A 19279-nucleotide genomic window follows, 5' to 3' on the forward strand; every position below is an offset into this window, starting at 1 on the left:
TTATTGTGGAATTCTTAGTTTACCAGTACTTGGATGCCACCCAGGCTACTGTTGTGTAAACTGAATCATGTACTGGGGACTATAGGCACAAAACAAACCATATCAGTACTAAAGAAAGCCTAAATTCCATGACTGAACATTATTTCAAGTTTGTTTTGTGGCCTTAAGTTCTTTTTGTTCTGTATTCTAAGTTTCTAGCATATAAGCCCCAAAACAAGACATCCTACCTCACATTTTGGAAATAGAAGTGCTTTACATGTCAGAAGCACAAGCTAGGTGACCATCATCTAATTCCTTTGATAATAACAGTTTGCAAACTTAATGAATTGAAGTTTAATGTACATTGTTGGATCTATGACGTAATTGGAAGCATACTATGTAAATTGCGACTGAGGCTTAAGTTTGCTGGTGTCAAAGTTCCCCTACATGAATACAATTTACAAACTAGATAAAACTGCTGAACTAAAGTTATGTTTTCTCACCAAACAACAACTCAAGGCTTGTTTTATAGAGGAACCGAAGAAAAAGAAGTATTCAGTATATAGTTTTATATGGAATTACTACCTGGTGGTTGAAGTACTTTAGAATCAAAGCAGTGTCTTTGTCCTAATATATGGATATTTGTTAAATCAGGCATACACTTGCCAATGACACCTTAATGTTGTATGATGATTTCAGCTTAATCTAGGACAATTCTATATTAGGAATATCAATTATTTGCCATGCATGTTTGCTACTAACATGTTTGGAGACCTCAGAATAAAAATGTATTTTTTCCTTTCAACAAATGTGAATTGGCTGTGTGTAAATGCAAGGAGAGAAGACTTGTAAAATACATGATGTAAGAGAAACTAGTATTGTTATGATAGTCTTTTGATACAATGTGTGCCTTGCACTTATGCAGTGTTGTTTTGTGTGGTGATAATGCAATATGACTACTTGAACCTTATCTGCATCAGTGTTATTTTTCAATGTGTGTGGCACAGACATACGAGGGGTGATCAATAAGTCCTCGGCCTCACCGAGAAATAAGGTGCACAACTCAAATATTGGGGAATAATTTTAAACTATAAAGGCTTTTATCAATGTCTACCAAAATTCAAATTATTGTGAGCATTACTTTGCAGGCGACACCCAGTAACGTTAAGTGAGGTAGAATGATAAAGATATGGATAATTGAGCTGCGACCTGAGGTGTGAGGCCCGACTTGCTCTGCTGAAAGATCACAGTTCAATCTCGCCACTTACCTACTGATATTTAAATGGACGTCGACTGGAAAGTAATGACCACAAAAATGTGAAATTTGGTAGATATTACTAAAAGAAGTCATACTACATAATTATGCCCCGAAATGTGGCTTCTCGACCGTATTTCTTGGTGATCACCCCTCGCAGCAACATGAATCATAGAGTAGTACTAGTAAGCCCAAATATTGAAGAAAAAAACCCTTTAAGGTGACTTGAGGATACATCACACAGATTGAATAGCCGAATAATGGACGAAAATCCCCCATTTTACACTGTGAAATGTTACTTTTGTGGTGATGGTTGGTGGAACAAGCAAAACATCTAATTCTGCAATACCAGAAATGTCCATTTAATCAAGTTATGGAGCCTGAAAGATGATCATTTTCTGAAATTTCTATATACGTTCATGTATCAAGTTTAAAAGAAAGTTATCATACATGAAAGAAATGGATAAGAAAACCTTACAGCTATAGTCATTGTAGCTTTTTGGAAAATCGGTAAAAGATGTAGCAATGAAACCTTAAAGCGAAATATTGTTTAAAAGAAGTTATCATACATAAAAGAAATGGATAAGACGAGAAAACCTTGTAGGAATTGTAAATTTTTCCTAGACTGATGAAAAAGAACAAAAAAGCAGTGTTCTGGAATCATAGTTTCTACCATATAGCTTGTTTGTAGTTTCGTTTCAAGGCATCCTCATTTGAGGTGAAGCATGATGCTTTTTCAAGTAGCTAGTGGTAATGCAATGCGGCTTCGCTACGGCTCACGTTTTTTCAGCCAAGCACACGGGTCACCCCTACTCTTCTAGATAAGTGTGTTGGGTTCTTTTACATGCAGAGGTTTGACGCTTGAGGCTAATGCATGAAGCACCCTCATACACGGGGCCGCCGGCTTTACGACACCATTTGAAATGACAAATGTAATACAACATGTCCGAGCTGGAGTCGACACCTAGGATCGAACTTGGGCCCTAGGATCCACTGAATTTGATCCAGGTGGCGAAGCAGCGGGGTTGCGTTTACTGCTTGCGCCACTGGGACATGTCGTATAGCTTGTCTATCCCTCAAGGTGACCTTGACTATAGATAGATGACCCTTTAAAGATGCTTTCAGGACCCCACAAAATAAGCTTCTTCTGTTACACAAAACCCTTTGCTAAAGACACCTTATTAATGCCACTTATTACAGATAAAAGAAGATTATCTTAAGAATACACATGCAAGTGTAAGAGGATTTTTCATGTATTATACAGCACAAAATGGACAAGAATAGTTAGTTTCTCTCAACATTTGCCCATCTTAACAAATGCACGAGTAAGAATTTTCCAGCAAAGGTTGCTCTACAAAAATTGGCCAAAAATAACAAGCCCCTGTTCCTTTATTAACTACAGGTAAATGTGGTGGTTGCTTGATATGGCAGTTTGTCATACCTGGGCCGTGAAAACGTTTGATACGGGTGGTCTGGACCGTGTGATAATTTTCCGTATCACACAGGGTTCTAAGTTGTATCACACGGGCTTCCATAGAATATTTAGAATGCATTTCGAGTGCGCTGGTTGCGTCGCTGTCAAAAATTCGAATGCCATATTCGGAGGTTGGAATCAATGTTGTTACGAGTTCTTTTTTTGAGGACACAAAACTCTCTCAACTTCAGGTGCATTTCGCATTGAAATTGTGTTTTTTCGGGTTGGTATGACATAAATAAAATACAACACGGTGTATTCCGCATCACCCTCGGTCCCAGCCCTCCCACAGGTCGGATCGCCCTCTGGCCGATCCTACCCGTGGTCGGGCTGGTACCTCGGGTGATACGGAGCACACCGTGTTGTATTCTATATAATGGTACACAATATACAGCTGTCTCTGAATAACTAAAAATTTAAGGTTTAATGAAGTGTTTCATATTCCCCTCACACAACATACATGACACCAATACATTAACTATCTACCAGGGCACGATCGGTGGAAAACAATTATTGCAGTGCACTTTTGGCATCTACTTATTCTGATTGTTTTTAAATCCTCCCTCAAGACATCTCAGGGCTCGAAATTCAGGGCTCTGGTGCACCTAACCTAAAAATTTAGGTACATAGAAATAATTTTGGGTACACAACATAGAGTATCAGCAAAACGTATTTACAAACCCTACGGCCTCTCTTAAGAACTTCAATCTGAAATTCTAACAGCTAACTTCAAAACTTATATATAATAAGTAATACATCAAAGTACAACAAAGGTTATACTACTTTTTCTGATACTTAAATTTCAAGAAAATTTGTATACTACATGTAGTGTACAATACTACCTCAACCCTATAGTCTACAAAAATATCTAGGTGCACAGGTGCACCCACTGTCAAAAATTAGGTGCACAGTTCCAATTTTGGGTGCACAAAGGTGCACATGTACATGCACCCAGTATTTTGAGCCCTGAATCTACTACTTTACAGTGGCAGCAACTACTGTAAATGCATTTAAGTTCGCATGGTTTCTATTTCGCGGTAGGCAGAAAATGGAGTGTTTTCGGTGGTTTTAAGTTTACGGCAGCGCTATAGTCATATACTGCTACAGTATGGGACAATATGTTTGCGGTGGTTTTAAGTTTGCGGTGAAATGGTCGCCGCGAAAACCGAGAACATAAAACCACCGCGAACATTTCTGCATTTACAGTATGCAGACATAATGTTTTCTCTTGTTTCTGGACCAAGACATACATCTATGTTAACGTTTCCAACGTATACAGATGGTTCAGCAAGGACCTCCTAGTATCATAGCTTTTATCTCATTTCCCCATGTATGTATGTCACGCAGGTTTCCTGTGAATCGCAAGCATACACATGGAAAATGAGCTCATTAGTATGCACGGCACAGATCACTGTTTGTTCTCTCCGCAAAAGTTAATATTTGTGCCTCATGTCTATAGAGCAGCACCGTTATTATTGTTTTTGATATCCGTAAATAGTATAGTGATGTGTCATCAAACATGGTGACATGGGCATTGACATAGTCCCTCAATTCATCAATGTGCAACAAAGAAGCTCTGCTTGTGTCTTACTGTAAATCCCTTTAAGTTTGTGTTGATTTAATTTCGGCGTAGAAAGAAAATTGAGTGTTTGCTTGTGGTCTTAAGTTCGTAGTAGCGCTTTATATAGTCACATATTGTAAAGTAATGGAAACACCAGTTTTACAATGTAACTTTGAGGTGACAGCTTCACTGCAAACATAAAACCACTGCAAAAATTTCAAGAATTACAGTATTTTAGCAAACTATTGGCAACAAATGTCACAGGGGTCAAAAAAGACAAACTGGTGGAGAAAAAATCTAGGTTCATTTTAATACACGAAGAGTTATTGATAAATGGTTATATACAAACATATTGCAATTCAGACGTTGGTCTGCAGGATTATCAACATAATACATTAAATCTTATGTACACAATGTTAAAAAAAACACAAAAATGTCGTAAAAACATCTAATTTTCAGTTCATGTAGCTAAAACATTGATTTATGCTCCATTTGTTAAAAATTTGACCTGAAGTAAGTTGCTGATAGAATATTATATGCACACACAAAAAAAGATCATTTTGGCAAAAGCTGGAACAACAGTTACTTGTTCCCTGCACTTTGTACAATTTAGGTTCAGCTGCTGATTCTAGTATTCAAATGGCAAGAAGTAATAACAGTGGTGAAAACAGACAAGAGCGGAGAAGAACAGAATTCTTCTCTGAAAATCGCTTCTGGCGACGTCACCAACACTAGCTCATGAATAATTAATGAGCTATCCTTATTTGGCACAACCAGCCGTTATTTTGTCCTGAACCCAAAGAAACGATGTAAGACGTAACCTGATTGGTTGATAGCTTCCCGGCATCCATTGCAGTTTTGCTCTAGATGAGATTGTGCAAACCCCCTGATTGGCTGAAAGCTGTTTTGGTGGTGACGTTGCCAGAAGCGATTTTACAGGCTTGAAATGGCAGGGCCAGTATGGGAGATAACGTACCGAGCATATCGGGCCTGCTTGGGAGGGTGTGTGGGCTACATGCATCTGTACATTTTAGAAGGCCTTACTAGCTCATCTCTTTTAGAGACCTAACATTTCCCCACCCCCTCCCCACCCCAAGACTTCTTGCACTCCCTTATGTTGTTGGATACAACTGTAGTGTTGCGGTGCACCACAGAATGACCAATATAATGTTTCTCTATTTCACTATTCATCTACAACAGGCTCGGTAGAGACTTCTGCCTCCATTTTTTCCGATCCACCTTTCTTCCTTCTCCTTCTTCCCTTCTTTCGTCTTGCTGTGTTGCCTGTTTCCATGGTTTCAATGCTGTCTTCATCACTTTCTATAAACACACAGAAAAAATTGTTATCCTCTTTGTGATCCGGAAACAGATCTAACTTCCTCTGTTGTTGCAATTAATTCCATTGTGACTTGTGAAAGAAAAATTTGTCCTATATTTGACTTCATTTGGGAAATCTTGGTCACCTTCTTTAAAGTGGAAAAACTTTTTTCAACCATCTAAAATTATGCCAACTTTTGTCAGTGAACAGTATGTACAAATGTAGTACAGGCAGTGGGAAAAACTCTGGTACTTTTGACCTATGACATCCTGTTAGTGTCCCCAACATGCCTAGCATTCAAAGGATTGCAGACACACTACTCACAAACAAACAACAACAAAAAACAAACACACAGACTACGAAACCTTCGTTTTCACAGAGGAAACCAGGTACAATACAGTATTTACCATGGGTTGTGTCCATAACTGAAGTTTCCACGGTGATGGTTGGAGCAGGGATGCCTAAGATGTCAGGTAACATGTGGGGTTTGAGCCAGCCCACCAGTGGGCTACAGCCAAACGTGTAGTGGGTTCTTTTGTGGTAAAACAGCAAACCATCAACCTGGAAAACACACAGAAAGAAAAAGATTATTATTAGAGTCTGATTGGACCCTCAGTTACATCAGGCAACATTTGCAGTGCAATGGTTAGGTGTAACCGGTTGTTCGGTGTAGTATAACCACCTTTGGCTGTGCCGCATGCCTGCAAAGCTGGTGTCATGCCAAAGGGCGGTTATATCGGCTATACAGATACAGGCAGTAAGTTTACAGTCTATCATACTAATGTTCAGATAGAGATTAACAGTTTAGTTTTGCATGCAACATACAATTACGTATAGTTTTGAACCTGCTATTAAGTCAATTAGATAGATGTGCATAGAGCAGCACAACACCACCCTCATTAAATCAGGACCCCTATCGCTCCACGTTACCTCGCTCGCGAAGGGGCCCTGATAATCACCGCCACCGGACATGGTTCTGGCGACGTCGCCGACACTTGCTCATGAATAATTAATGAGCTGGCCTTATTTGGCAATGAGCGGACTGACAGACTCATCTCTGTAACAGACTCATCTCTGTAGGGTGGACTGCTGATGCTGACGAAGCCGCTCTCATCCAAACAAGTCTTCCACAGCTGAAGCAAAACTATCGGCTGCCATTTGTTTTGGGTAACCAAAGTAACGATGTAACACGTAACCTGATGTAGATAGCTTCCCAGCGTTCTTTTCGAGTTTGCTTCCGATGAGGGGAAGCAGACCCCTCTTATTGGCTGAAGCTGTTTTGGTGGCGACGTCGCCATAACCATGTCTGGCGGCGGTGATTATCAGGGCCCCTTTGCGATCGAGGTAACGTGGAGCGATAGGGGTCCTGATTTAATGAGGGTGCACAACACAAAGGTTATGAATTTACAGGTTGCAGAAATTGTTGCAGAAAAAACAAAATGGTACAAGTGGGAAGCAAAAAGATAAAAGATTGGAGGTGGGTAGTCTGAAGAATGAAAATGCCATCCTGCCCCACTGTACTTTGCATCTGTTGGGAACAATTTCACTTACTTCATAGGGAAAGGTTTCAGCCAGTCTCTGCTGTATGCTGAGTCTCTGACAAGGGGTGTTCTTTAGAGCCACAAACACAAACTGTGGGAGAAAACATACATGTCACAGTGAAACTTCCCTTATCACATAGGACTATGAATTTGAATGGAGATACTCAAGAAATCAATCAGCATGGTACTCTGACCTCACTCACACATGTACATGTTCCCATCGAAAATAAATCAGTGCATCATTACCCCTTGAGTGTGTATTTTAGCAGTATTTCCAATATTCTTAAATAACCTTTCCTGCATAATCTAACCCTCCATCACATGTTAAAATAAAAAAACAAAAGAACAATAAAGCCTACAGATGTCTGCTTGACACAATATTGGTTTGAAAACAAGTCCAATGCTACACTCATCTAACTAGGTATGATCCAATATCAGCAAAAAGACCCACAAATGTACTAAGAACTGCTGCCCCAAACAGAAGAATTAGATGCAAGAAATATGTCCTTGCTTTAACTACTGTAAATGTAGAAATGTTCGCGGTGGTTTTATGTTCGCGGTTTTCGCGGTGAGCTCTTTACCGCGAACTTAAAACCACCGAGAAAAGCCGTGCCATTGTGTGACTGTAGCCATACTATTGTTTCAAACGCGAATTCAAAACCACCGCGAACACTCCATTTTCTCCCTGTCGCGAAATTAAATTCCCGCGAAAGTTTCTGCATTTACAGTACTTGGAACTCAGACTACACGAGTGCATTTGGTGTAATGTTTGACAACCTAATGCACTTACAGGGTTTGTGTTGGAGTGTTCTCCTACACCAGGCTCTTCTTGCAGCTTGGTTTGTAACCAGTAAAACCTAAAGTCAGTCTGAAACACAAGTTGTCATCAGGATTAACATTGTTGTTCTTAGGATTAACAGAAATGGCAATATAGCTTAAAACGACAGATTCAACAAAGATAATCAACAACATTGGATCTCAAATAATGAGTTGGGGGGGGGGAATAAGGCTGGACACAGCCCTGACATGTATGCATTAAAGGCAACTTGACCAAGAGACAAGTTCTCGGCCCCACCCAGAAATAAGGTGCACAACTCAAATTTTGGGGCATAATTATGTAGTATGACATCTTTTAGCAATATCCAGCAAACTTCAAATCATTGTGAGCATCACTTTACAGATGACACTCAGTAACATTAGGTGAGGTAGAAGGATAAAAACATGGACAATTGAGCTGTGACTTGAGGTGTGCAGGCCGACTTGCTCTGCTGAAAGTCAGATACCCACTTCTTTTTAGTTGAAATAAGAAGGGAATCTTTATCAAACATTTTGACAATGTCTTAGCAGATTTTATGCCGATTCATGGCATGAAGAACTCGACCCACACAGCTCTGACCACAGTGCACCCTTGTTTTTCTCGTCACTTACCTGATAGTTTTCAAATGGACGTCGACTAAAAAGTGTTGGCCACAATAATTTGAAGTTTGGTGGATATTGCTAAAAGATGTCACAGTACATAATTATGCCCTGAAATTTGAGTTGTGGACCTTATTTCTAGGTGAGGCCGAGGACTTATTGATCACCCCTCGTACATGTAGCTATTCTGTTTACTAGTAAACTGGTGACAAATAAGGTCCATCTTCTTGGGTTCAAGCTTGTACAAGGAGCCAGTAAACTTACCTCGCTGTCATAGACTGGATGTCCTTTCCAACACATGACATCTAAAACATAGAACCTTCTGCTTGCCTCACAGAAGATGGTGTCTAAGATGGTGTATTCTGCAAATGTATTAAAGACTAATAACTTTTCAGTTAAAACACACAATGTCAGTATGGCTTTCAAAACTACATGGAAGATATTTTTGTTTCTTTGTTGTCATCTTTAGGCCACACCAATCTTATTTGTTGATTCTCGGATTTTTTCAGAAAAACGTTGGAGTGACAGGGCAAAAAAAAATTAAAATAATTTTTTTTTGGCAAATAGTCTGGGGTGAAGATAAGGGTTTACATAACATAAAGAATAAGAGGATTATTCAAATCTCAGCTTTTTATGGCTCATTTTATGCAATGCACCCCTTTCTTTGATCTAGTACAATAATTTCAGTGACAAAATTACCCTTTGCCATGTAATACATGAATTCATATTGAGAAATAGTTTTAATAAATGAAAAATTATAAATTATGATAAAATGTGACCGCAATTTAGGTATGTGCAGGCCTTTATAATCTATTTTGGTGGCTATTGAGTTTTACAACTGAGCAAATAGTAAAATCATGAGTAAAAATTTGTGAATGGGAATAGCGACCCAATTTTTTTTTTTTTTTCAAAATGGGAAAAACAGGAGAGGCTATTTCGAGAAGCAACAAAAAAAATTGGTGTGGCCTTAATAGTTATGACAGTGGGAAATCATGTGAGTAAACAGTCTTGCAGGACTATGAATAAGTACAAATTCTACACAATGTACTTATCGTTTGTATAGACTGTATGCAAGTTAAGAGTAGCTCTGATTATGAATGCGTCAGTAATGCAAGTTTCTGGGCCTACCTTTGGCACTATATGCCCCCTTCCTACCACCAGGCAATGCTGAAGGGAAACAGTTCACACAGTAGCCACCCTTGGTGTAGGCCTTGGTAGTTCCCTGAAAAGACAGTTTATGTACATGTATAATGTTATTGTTGCTGTACAGTGTATGTGGAACAAATTTAGAAACTGAAGTCAAAGGGGCCGATAAAATCTGGTATATATGGATAGGTCCTCACTGATACTGTAAAATTTAATGCAGAAATGTTCGCGGTGGTTTTATGTTTGCAGTGGTTTTATGTTCGCGTTTTTTGCGGTTAGCTCTTCGCCGCGAACTTAAATCCGCCGCAAAATTTTTTGCCCTCCCACTCCCTTGTCTACTATTGTCTCAAACACAAACTTAAAACCACAGAGAGCACTCCATTTTCTCCATACCACGAAATTAAAACCATACGAACTTAAATGCATTTACGGTATAGAAATGATTCTTAATGCTTGTGTTAATGGGAGAAATTATCAAGTGGTCCTTATGTACTAGAAGATGTGGTCACTTGCACAGGTTTGACTGTACACTGTAGATGCATGATGTTCTTACATTTTCTGTGGTAAGTTCTCACTACTTGCTATATGAATATCAAGCAAAATAACTTAAGTTGATTCTTAGCTTGAAAGTTCATCATCTGTGTTGGTAGAAGTCATTCTGAACCAAGTTTTAACTGTAATTGCCAACAACACCAGTCACCTGAAATTTAGAAAGTCACTTTCCAAATTTCAAGGCAGTCAGGTTGAAATCCCAATTTTTCAACTTCTTTATTCCTTGATGTACATCAAAGTTTTACATACCATTGGAAAGATCATGTTATCTTGAGTATCAGGTTGATTTTTTATGGTCACAACGTACAAATTTATCGAGATATTTGACTTTGAAAATTGCTTATACCGCAGTGTTCAGAATGAAAACTCGGGAATATTTGTGTTCCTTGCGGTATTGCGCAGTGTCCCCGACAGTATTTTCAAGTGTCCCCGCCGGGGTGTACAGGTCACCCCGAATGCAAACCGCATACAATTAGCACCATGAAAATCATTGAATTAATCAAAATTCACACCTGGTTAGCTTGTGCAATTAGCATGTATATGACAAATTCATGAAAAGACTTTGCAAATGGCAAAACCCGGCGGTTTGAACAGCAGGGCCGTCGGAACGAATTAAACCCGTCCATTTGGACATGAACAAAATTATCTGTGTTAGGAAGGATAGCACAGCCTTCTGTACCAAATAATTTTACTAGGTCTCTTTAAACTTGAAAGGTCAATTGTCATAAAATCCAGATTTTTGCATGGTCTGGGTGAATTTTTTCTGCCCCGACAAGCAAAAATCTGTCCCGGGACAGAGAGACAGGTCTTGAAGTCAGCCCTGAACTACACAAGGCTGGTAATTAACCACTGGCTTCCCAGCTGCGAGGGCAGCTGATGACAATTTACACACAGTTTGTCACTTCACCATATTTCTGTGCATTCTTGCTGTTTATATTTTCTGTATAACATGACTGCTCAGTGCTCACAATTGTGAAAGATAATTTGAGTTTCTTCAAAGACAATTGCATCGAAAATGAGTCTTGGAGACCAAGGAGGTTCTAACCTCCTTGTGGATAACCAAGTATGGTACTGGAAAACCATAACCAAGTTATTCATTCCACAGGGGTCCAATTTATATCTCCTAAAACAATTTGAATGTTTTGAACTACCTATCCAAGATCTCCATGAATTTTACTTATTAGGTTACATAGTATTACGATCTTCTTGCTTTCATACCGATCAAACCATGTGTCTTTTCTGGCCAAAACGAGCCTGCCAAAACACAATTACTCAAAACAACTGAATAGATTTTAAAAATCATAAGACGTTTGAAACTTTCTGACCTTATGCTTATCCAAGGTCCTTTAAACATACATGTATATGCTTTTGATATTAGTCCATTAGCGATCACAGACCAAGGAGGTTTAATAATGCACAGACCAAATATCAACCAATCATCCCACAGGGGCTGCCTAATAATAAACTAAGAATATTGAATTGAACTGTGCTTCAGACAGTTTACATAAACAGTGCACATGCTAACCTACAAAATAGACTACTCAATATAGTAGTTCAAGATTTATATCCAAATCTCATGTTTCGAGCCATGTTGGTGACATACTTATCATTTTTGGTTTACATTGTACTTCAAGGTGTTATAAAGCTGAGGAGAGATGCCTTTAGGTCACTTTTGTAGTGCGGGAACTGGAATGAGATTCAGAGTAAATCTCCAAATTTATCCACTTGTAGAGTTTGAATTGTCTTTGATATACATATGAAGTTGTAACAATCATAGCATATGAACCGAACCATCAGGCAAACTAGAGTTTGTTCTAGGTAATATTTTGGTAACAGGTCCAAATCCTGGAACTTAGGGGGTAGAGCTCACTTTCAAAGCAAGATTAGTATCCTCATTTAGGAAATTCAAGTAATTATTCGCTTCTTTGTTATGCGGCTTCATAACTAGGTCAGCTTTTGTTCTGGACAAGCAGTGATGCTGTCAAATTATCAAGTCGATTCAGAAGTAATTATCACACAGGGTGTATACTGTGAGTGCCAAAAGGGTTAAATCAATAAAAAAATCTTGAGCTAATGTGTTGGCCTTGCCTTGGGTCATGGAATGGGAGCCTGGAAATCCTCGGGCTGATCAGAATACTGAAAAAAGAAATTTTCTACCCTACAACTGCTTGATTGAAGATCATGTTAGCCTTGGCCCCCAGGTCTTGGTATTACTTTTAGTCAGTGTGTTTACTAAGCAAAGAGGTTTAAACTTTATTGGTGAAAGCTGAGGTCTGATATTTAAGTACAGAAACCTGAAAATTCACTTCTGGGATCCAGGCAACATTTCACTGTGAACGAAAAAAAAAATTATTCGAAAACATTGTAAGACAAAAGATTGCTGCCCTATACCCCCTAACCAATTGGTTCAAGTGCATCCCCTATCGTCCCTACAGCTCACTAGTGTCTGAGCAAGGTTCACTTTAATCCTCCTTGGTCTGAAGGACCATTTTAAATTTTTAGACTGGTCATATTGGAACTTCAAGCAGAAATTTAAGGCAATGTACTGGCCAGCCAGCCAACCTCTCACTTCACAAAGCTCAGGCTTGGTATATTTATACTATATGTACAGCATGACTACCAGGTCAGACCAACCAGTGATTCTTAAAAGCACTTGGCTCCATTTATTGGGAGATTTTGCAGTGGTTAATTTGTGAACAATTGAACGCTCCAAGCCAGATTCAAATTCCAAGCTGCATCTTGACTCGAGGTGATCTTAGACAGTTTATTATTCTTTTGTGTGATTGTAAGTTGGTTGAAGCCTTTACTGAGTCCCCAGGCCATATATATATATATATTTTTTTTTTTTCCTAAAGTTTGTTTGACCAAGGAGGTTTTTGGTTTGACATACATGTACCAAGGAGGTTTTATACCTCCTTGCATGTACCCAGGGTCAGACTCTACAGATCAGCTCCCTTCCAGCAAAGAGATAATATTTTTCTATACAGAAGCAAGGACATTATATAATGTCCTTGTCAGAAGTAATGATGTACTTGCACCTTTGATCTTGCTTCCCCATTACGACTGGTTAGCACACATGCCCTTGAGGCAAACTTTAAAAATCGTGGCTACTCCTAGCCACCGGACAGAAACCTCTGCTTTTTTCAACACCTACGTGTACTGCATCCCTGGTAGCTGAGGAAATTCTATCTTTCCACGTACCAATTGTCTTTGGCTCTATGCAAATCAGGGTAATTCACACCTTGACATTAATTGGGATATTCACAGCCAATACAGACATCCCTGAAAGAACAAATTGAATTCTCACAATCCCTCCTGTGCTTGATTTCCTAAGAATACCTTCCTTCCAAGAGCGCTGGCATTTACTTTTAAAATTAGCTGGTATACCTGGAGGTGTTTTCTTTGGAGCACAGTGCTCCCATCAAACTTACATGTATGTGCCTAAATCATGGACTGATAGGCTGAACTGTCAATTAAAAAAAAAGAAAAGTCAGTATTTTTAACTTCAACAGGGCCTCTGCTTTTACCAAGGAGGTTTTATATATTGTATAAGATAGACGGATTAGCCTAGTAGAATGTTATCTATGTACCAGTGAATGCCATACTCTGTACCTTGTACAATTGTTGAGCAATAAAGTTATTATTATTATTATAATATATAGAACCTCCTTGCTTTTTACATCCTACCCAAGAGGTACCCATCTTTCAACAAGGATGGCACATTTAGTGCTTTTTCACTTGTGTGAATTTGTTTCAGTATCAAATTAATTTCTTATATTGCAAGTTTGATTAACACATTTGTCAACAGTTAACTTATTAAACATTTTAAGACATATTTTTCAACAGTTGACAATAGTCATGCCTGGCCATGGCTGCAGGTACAAGATTCAAGTCAGATTCTGTTAAATAAAGCAGTTGGCTATAATATAAGAGATGGTGTGATTTGTCCTACTTACCCAATCCTAAAATCCCACATGATTCTTGTTTACCTATCAATGTATAAAAATTCTTTCCATGTACCAATTGTCTTTTGGCTCTATGCAAATCAGGGTGATTCACACCTTGACATTAATTGGGATATTCACAGCCAATACAGACATCCCTGAAAGAACAAAAAATTCTCACAATCCCTCCTGTGGTTGATTTCTTAAGGATTCCTTCCTTCCAAGCATTTACTTTTAAAATTAGCTGGAATAACAATTAGCTGGCACAAACTAAAGCATATTTAGCCAACCCTGCAGCTTTCGATGCTCAACAGAATGATCGAACCGGTAGAGCAGGCGAAACTGCTAGGGATTGAAATGGACCAGCAGTTAACGTGGGGTCTACACCTGGACAAAGTTAAATCCAAAATGACAAGCGCTTTGGCAGCACTAGCAAGAGCTCATGACTACCTCACGAGCAACACGTTAAAAACAGTCGCACAATCACTTGTCCTAAGTCACATGGATTACTGCTCTTGCCTCTTGTCAGCTAGTTCTCAATCTCACTTGAATAAACTACAGATTCTACAAAACAAGGCAGCTAGACTTGTCCTAAATGCAAAGTATGACTCCAACATAGATGACATGCACAGGAGATTGAATTGGCCCAAAGTTAATGCAAGGAGGTTATATAGACCTCCTTGGTTAATGTAAGGCTACACCAAGTAATTTTTATGGATGACGTCCGCGCGCGCATTGATTTTGGTCTGTTCCCAGAAAAAACCACAAGAAATTCCGCTTCCTGTAACTATGATCAAAGAGTTACGACAGTGCTGCAAATCCTAAGAAACAGGACAGGACAACAACTGCTGTTCAACTTCAACTGATTTATTCAAATTATTGCTGTTTTCATGATGCATAAAAGAATTGTTAGTTGTTACACTGTGTTCTCTCATTCAATTTGTGTCCTAACATGTGTCGTCGACTATTATATTTCAAATCTAGGCATCTTGTTTTTTTCGGCCCTTCTTGTTTTTTTTTTGCGCTCTCGCATTAGATTTAGGGTCTCCAAAGGACGTCATCCATAAAGATTACTTGGTCCAGCCTAAGACTATACACAAGCACTCTCTCTATGTTTCACAAACTTCAGGTGGCCCAAAAACCAGAAGCTATCTATAAAAGGTTACAGAGAATTGACAATACACATCAACACAATACCCGTCTTGCACAAGGAGGGGGTTTCAAACTGCCAAAACCCAGAACCACCTCAGCTACCAGAACCTTTCTGTACAGATGTATTAAATCATATAACACCTTTCCACAACACATAAAAACATCCGCACCTTCACTGTTCAAAACATTCCTCAAAGAAAGACTGATTACACTAAAGTACACAAATAAGCCATTACAGCACTGGTGGTAGCTGAATGTATGTACATATATATTTCAAGTTGACCTCTGACCCCTCACACTCTTTTTATTGCATCTCATTTGATTTTGTTCATTGACTGTCTGTCAATTGTGGATGTCTTGTATCACATTTGATTTTGGTCATGACTGTCTATCATTTGTATATGTTTTCTTCTTGTATTTTGATTTTAATGTATCAATGTGAATGGACTCCAGGAAGAATAGTGTAAGATTGTGATAATTGAACACTAATGGAGATCCCAATAAAACAAACAAACTGAGAGAGTAGATTTTACGGCATTATTTTAGAGAAAGCACCAGGTATCTAATTAGTATAGTCAGACCCAAGGAGGTCCTAGTGGTCAGACTGTAACATTTTCCCTCTGTTGTATGCATAAAGTCACAGCCCACACAATGAAAGACAAAGCAGAAAACAAGGCCATTGTACACTCCTTGTGCTAGTGTAGAAAACAAAGGTCTATCCATGCTGTATAATGTGTCTGGTGTCCATAGGATTGCTTGATGATTTCAGGATAGAAACTATTCACATCCAAGTAAAGTTTGTTGTCTAAAATCTACTAGATTTTAGACAACAAACTTTACTTGGATGTGAATAGTTAGGTAGTAGGTTAGTTTGTTTGTGAGACAAGTACCAACAAAGATTTTGTGCAAGCTGTGCCTGGTATAACTTAACACTTATTGAACTTTTAAACAGTTGGGCTGCTTCAGGATGAGAAGAGGTGGCGATTTTCAGAATGCTTATACTGACTGTTTCAAAGCTAACAGAGGGATGTGAATTGTGCTATCCTGGCTTTTAACGTTATGTTGGATAGCGGGGAGTTTTTGTCCCGCTGTATACGTTTGGCTGAATTCACGCCTTTTACACCTCTTGGACCTGAATTTTTCTTCCCTGGGGCTTGTCCAAACCCGTCGGGTTCCATAGTTTTTGCCATTTTTTCCCGGGGGGGAAGAACAGCAGGCCGGCGGGGAGAAACATTCTTCCTTGCGGGGCGAAGCATTCTTCCTTGCGGGGCTGTAGTTTCACACATCGGGATGACCAAAAAAGAAAGCGGGGTGCTTCAATTTCCCGCAGTTTTCTTGAATTTATCATCAATGATATCATAAGTTGTGAACATTGCAGAATAATGATTTTCATATCACTATACTCAGTAAACTAAGAGCTACGCACTGATGTCTTACTTGAAGGTAGAACATCAACTTTGCTTGAATTTCCAAATGGCTAGTGTCTTTCTAAATCTCAAGTGACTGGTGTTCAACACAGAAATTGGACTTACCCAAATTTTCAACTGTACAACACCAGTCTTTGTCAAGGAATGAGCAATCCACCGCTGAGATGACGTCACGTTATGCAGATAGCACACGTGACTCGGTGAGCAGTGGATCATTTACATCAGGGCCTTACAGCCATCCCTCAATAGAGACAGGGGACGCCACAGACTTTCTGCAACTTATGATCCACTGCTCACCGAGTCACGTGTGCTATCTGCATAACTAACGTGATGTCATCTCAGCGGTGGATTGCTCATTCCTTGACAAAGACTGGTGTTGTATACAGTCGAAAAAATATTTGGGTAAGTCAAATTTCTTGTGTTGGTAATTACACTTAAAACTTCGTTTAAAGTTGATTCTGTTTAATGCCTGACCTTAGCTGCCACCACGAGGTTTCTTCTGCCCACAGGACACGCTACCATCAGCCACTCTTCCTCAAGATCCCCCGGGACATCAACCAGCCACTCAGACAACATTAGCTGAGGGGCAGGGGGAAAATTATTGTATAGTATTAGCATTTTCCTTAACTTGGAATATCTACAGGTTGATAATTGTACATGTATCTGTAGCTTGTGATGTGCGTTACAGTGCGTAGATAGCAGATTAGCAGTGTTTATTTCTTTGTTCTGTCCGAGTAGAGTCGATAGCTCAAATAATTCAGTGCATCGTTTCATTCATCGAGTTGGTAGAAAACAACAACGATCTACGTTGGGAAATCATATGCACAACAATGCTACATTAAATTTCAATTGTACTGCACATGTACTGACCAAAATAAAGTTCACTGTTATTAATGGTTAAATATGACCGTGTTTGTATTGTTTGTACCATTCCTCTAGTCTGTATAACGCAAACTTCAGCTGTCTGGGGGTTTTATGTCCCTTCCAAGGGGCTGGCCGGTTATGGTAAGCGCGATAAAATCAGGCTACCGTTTCACCAATACAGACGGAGATGCCTAAAATGGAAAACAGAGAGCCAACCTTGTTTGCATATAGCTTGGGTCGTTTTTTTGTGTAGTCCATCTCTTCCTCTTCTTCCTCCTCTGTGCTCCAGTTTTCCCAGTCGTTCTCTGCCAGTCGGCGTGCTAAATTTGCCTGGTCTTGACGCCGCCTACATGGAGATTAACAGACAATACAAAAATATACTATAATCGTATGATAGGTCCCATTTTTAATTAGAGCAAAACTAGAGTTACACAAGCTCATAGATGTTCAACAAATGATATCAACCTTTACGACTGATGTAAGGATCAAATTCCCATCATTCACCACAATGATAATATTTTCTCATCAATTATTGAAATGAGTTCTTCTTAAAAAAATTGGAATAATTCTAAATGGAACATTTGTTATACTAAAAAGGAATACAAACCTTTAGAAGTAATCGTACTAGAAATACTTCTCATTACAGGTTTGATTATTAAAACCTTTGTTGGATCTGTTGGCATGTGTGGTGGCTGCCATCTTGAATTTGTGACGTCGTAGGGTAGCCATACCATAGCAATACTCTATTTTTAACAAATTGGCACACAACTATCACACATTCAACTCAAATAAAAAGAAAATTCAATACCAATTCACATTTGGAAAAAGACTCCGTAATCGCTAAACTAACATAGCAAACCTGAAGTATATGTAGCACAAATACTTAACTCTAGTTTCTGATTTGTTCTATATCTGATTCCTTCATGTTCTTTTTTTGCAAATAGAGAGATGCGTCATCTACCCACTTCTTTTGTCGATCTAACATTTGTCTCCTCCTCTCGGACTGAGCCAGGTCATGTGACTTGGCCTTGTACTGCGCCAGACGGGGGTGGGGGGCCGCGGGGTTGTTTGGGATGTTCGATACAGAAAAGGAACCGGCGAGAGCCGACGTCAGCTCCTCCATGGTTGTGCTTGCTTGGGACGTAGGTGCCAACTGTGAATATCATGGTGGAGAGAAACATTGTCAATCATCATCACATTATGATTATTATATATTTTAATTAAATACTATTATTAGATTATAAATTATTATTATATCATCATCATCATCATCATCATCAATAGTGGATTGCCCTGGCTATTGACATCAATTATTCAATGGTTGTCAGGATAATAATTCACAAGATTATCAAAGGAACAGCCTGTCAGTAACTTGCCCAAAAATTCTTATTGAGAGGAACATCCTGTCAATAGTGCCAACAAATTCTTATTGACAGGATGTTAACCTCGGGTTAGTGAATTGTCATTCAGTTCCAAGATGTAGACTCTTAGAGAGTCTAGAGACCGATTATTTGGGCGCTTAAGGAGTTAAAAGATACCTGAAAATCTTATGCTGTTCCGGTATAATTTAGACCTATGACTATGTACATGATGTAGTTGCTGCTCGCGATATACATGTAGCTGAGTTACACATTCCTGACGTCACTTGAA

At 39.0% G+C, this 19279-nt stretch overlaps 1 protein-coding gene and 1 long non-coding RNA gene across 2 annotated transcripts in view; one reads left to right on the forward strand and one right to left on the reverse strand.

Moving 5' to 3' along the window:
- LOC136427343 (uncharacterized) overlaps positions 1-19279 on the forward strand; it is a 76929-nt gene that overhangs the window by 29621 nt on the left and 28029 nt on the right. The window lies entirely within an intron of this gene.
- On the reverse strand, positions 4672-18777 carry LOC136427334 (snurportin-1-like). The gene is made up of 9 exons (XM_066416151.1): positions 18595-18777; positions 17846-17975; positions 17240-17344; positions 9673-9766; positions 8809-8906; positions 7919-7996; positions 7139-7219; positions 5995-6148; positions 4672-5589 (listed from the first exon to the last, which is right to left on the reverse strand). Exons 1-9 carry the CDS (start codon positions 18750-18752, stop codon positions 5453-5455), a joined length of 1035 nt encoding a protein of 344 aa, XP_066272248.1. The 5' UTR covers positions 18753-18777; the 3' UTR covers positions 4672-5452.

This window comes from Branchiostoma lanceolatum, chromosome 2, assembly GCF_035083965.1.
Source record: "Branchiostoma lanceolatum isolate klBraLanc5 chromosome 2, klBraLanc5.hap2, whole genome shotgun sequence".
NCBI lineage: Eukaryota > Metazoa > Chordata > Leptocardii > Amphioxiformes > Branchiostomatidae > Branchiostoma > Branchiostoma lanceolatum.

Coding starts and splice junctions, on each gene's coding strand:
- LOC136427334 (XM_066416151.1), bottom strand. CDS start 18,752: ATGGAGGAGCTGACGTCGGCTCTCGCCGGTTCCTTTTCTGTATCGAAC. Junction 8,907..9,672: donor GGGGGCATATAGTGCCAAAG/GTAGGCCCAGAA, acceptor ATACATTTGCAG/AATACACCATCTTAGACACC. Junction 7,220..7,918: donor AACACTCCAACACAAACCCT/GTAAGTGCATTA, acceptor TTTCTCCCACAG/TTTGTGTTTGTGGCTCTAAA.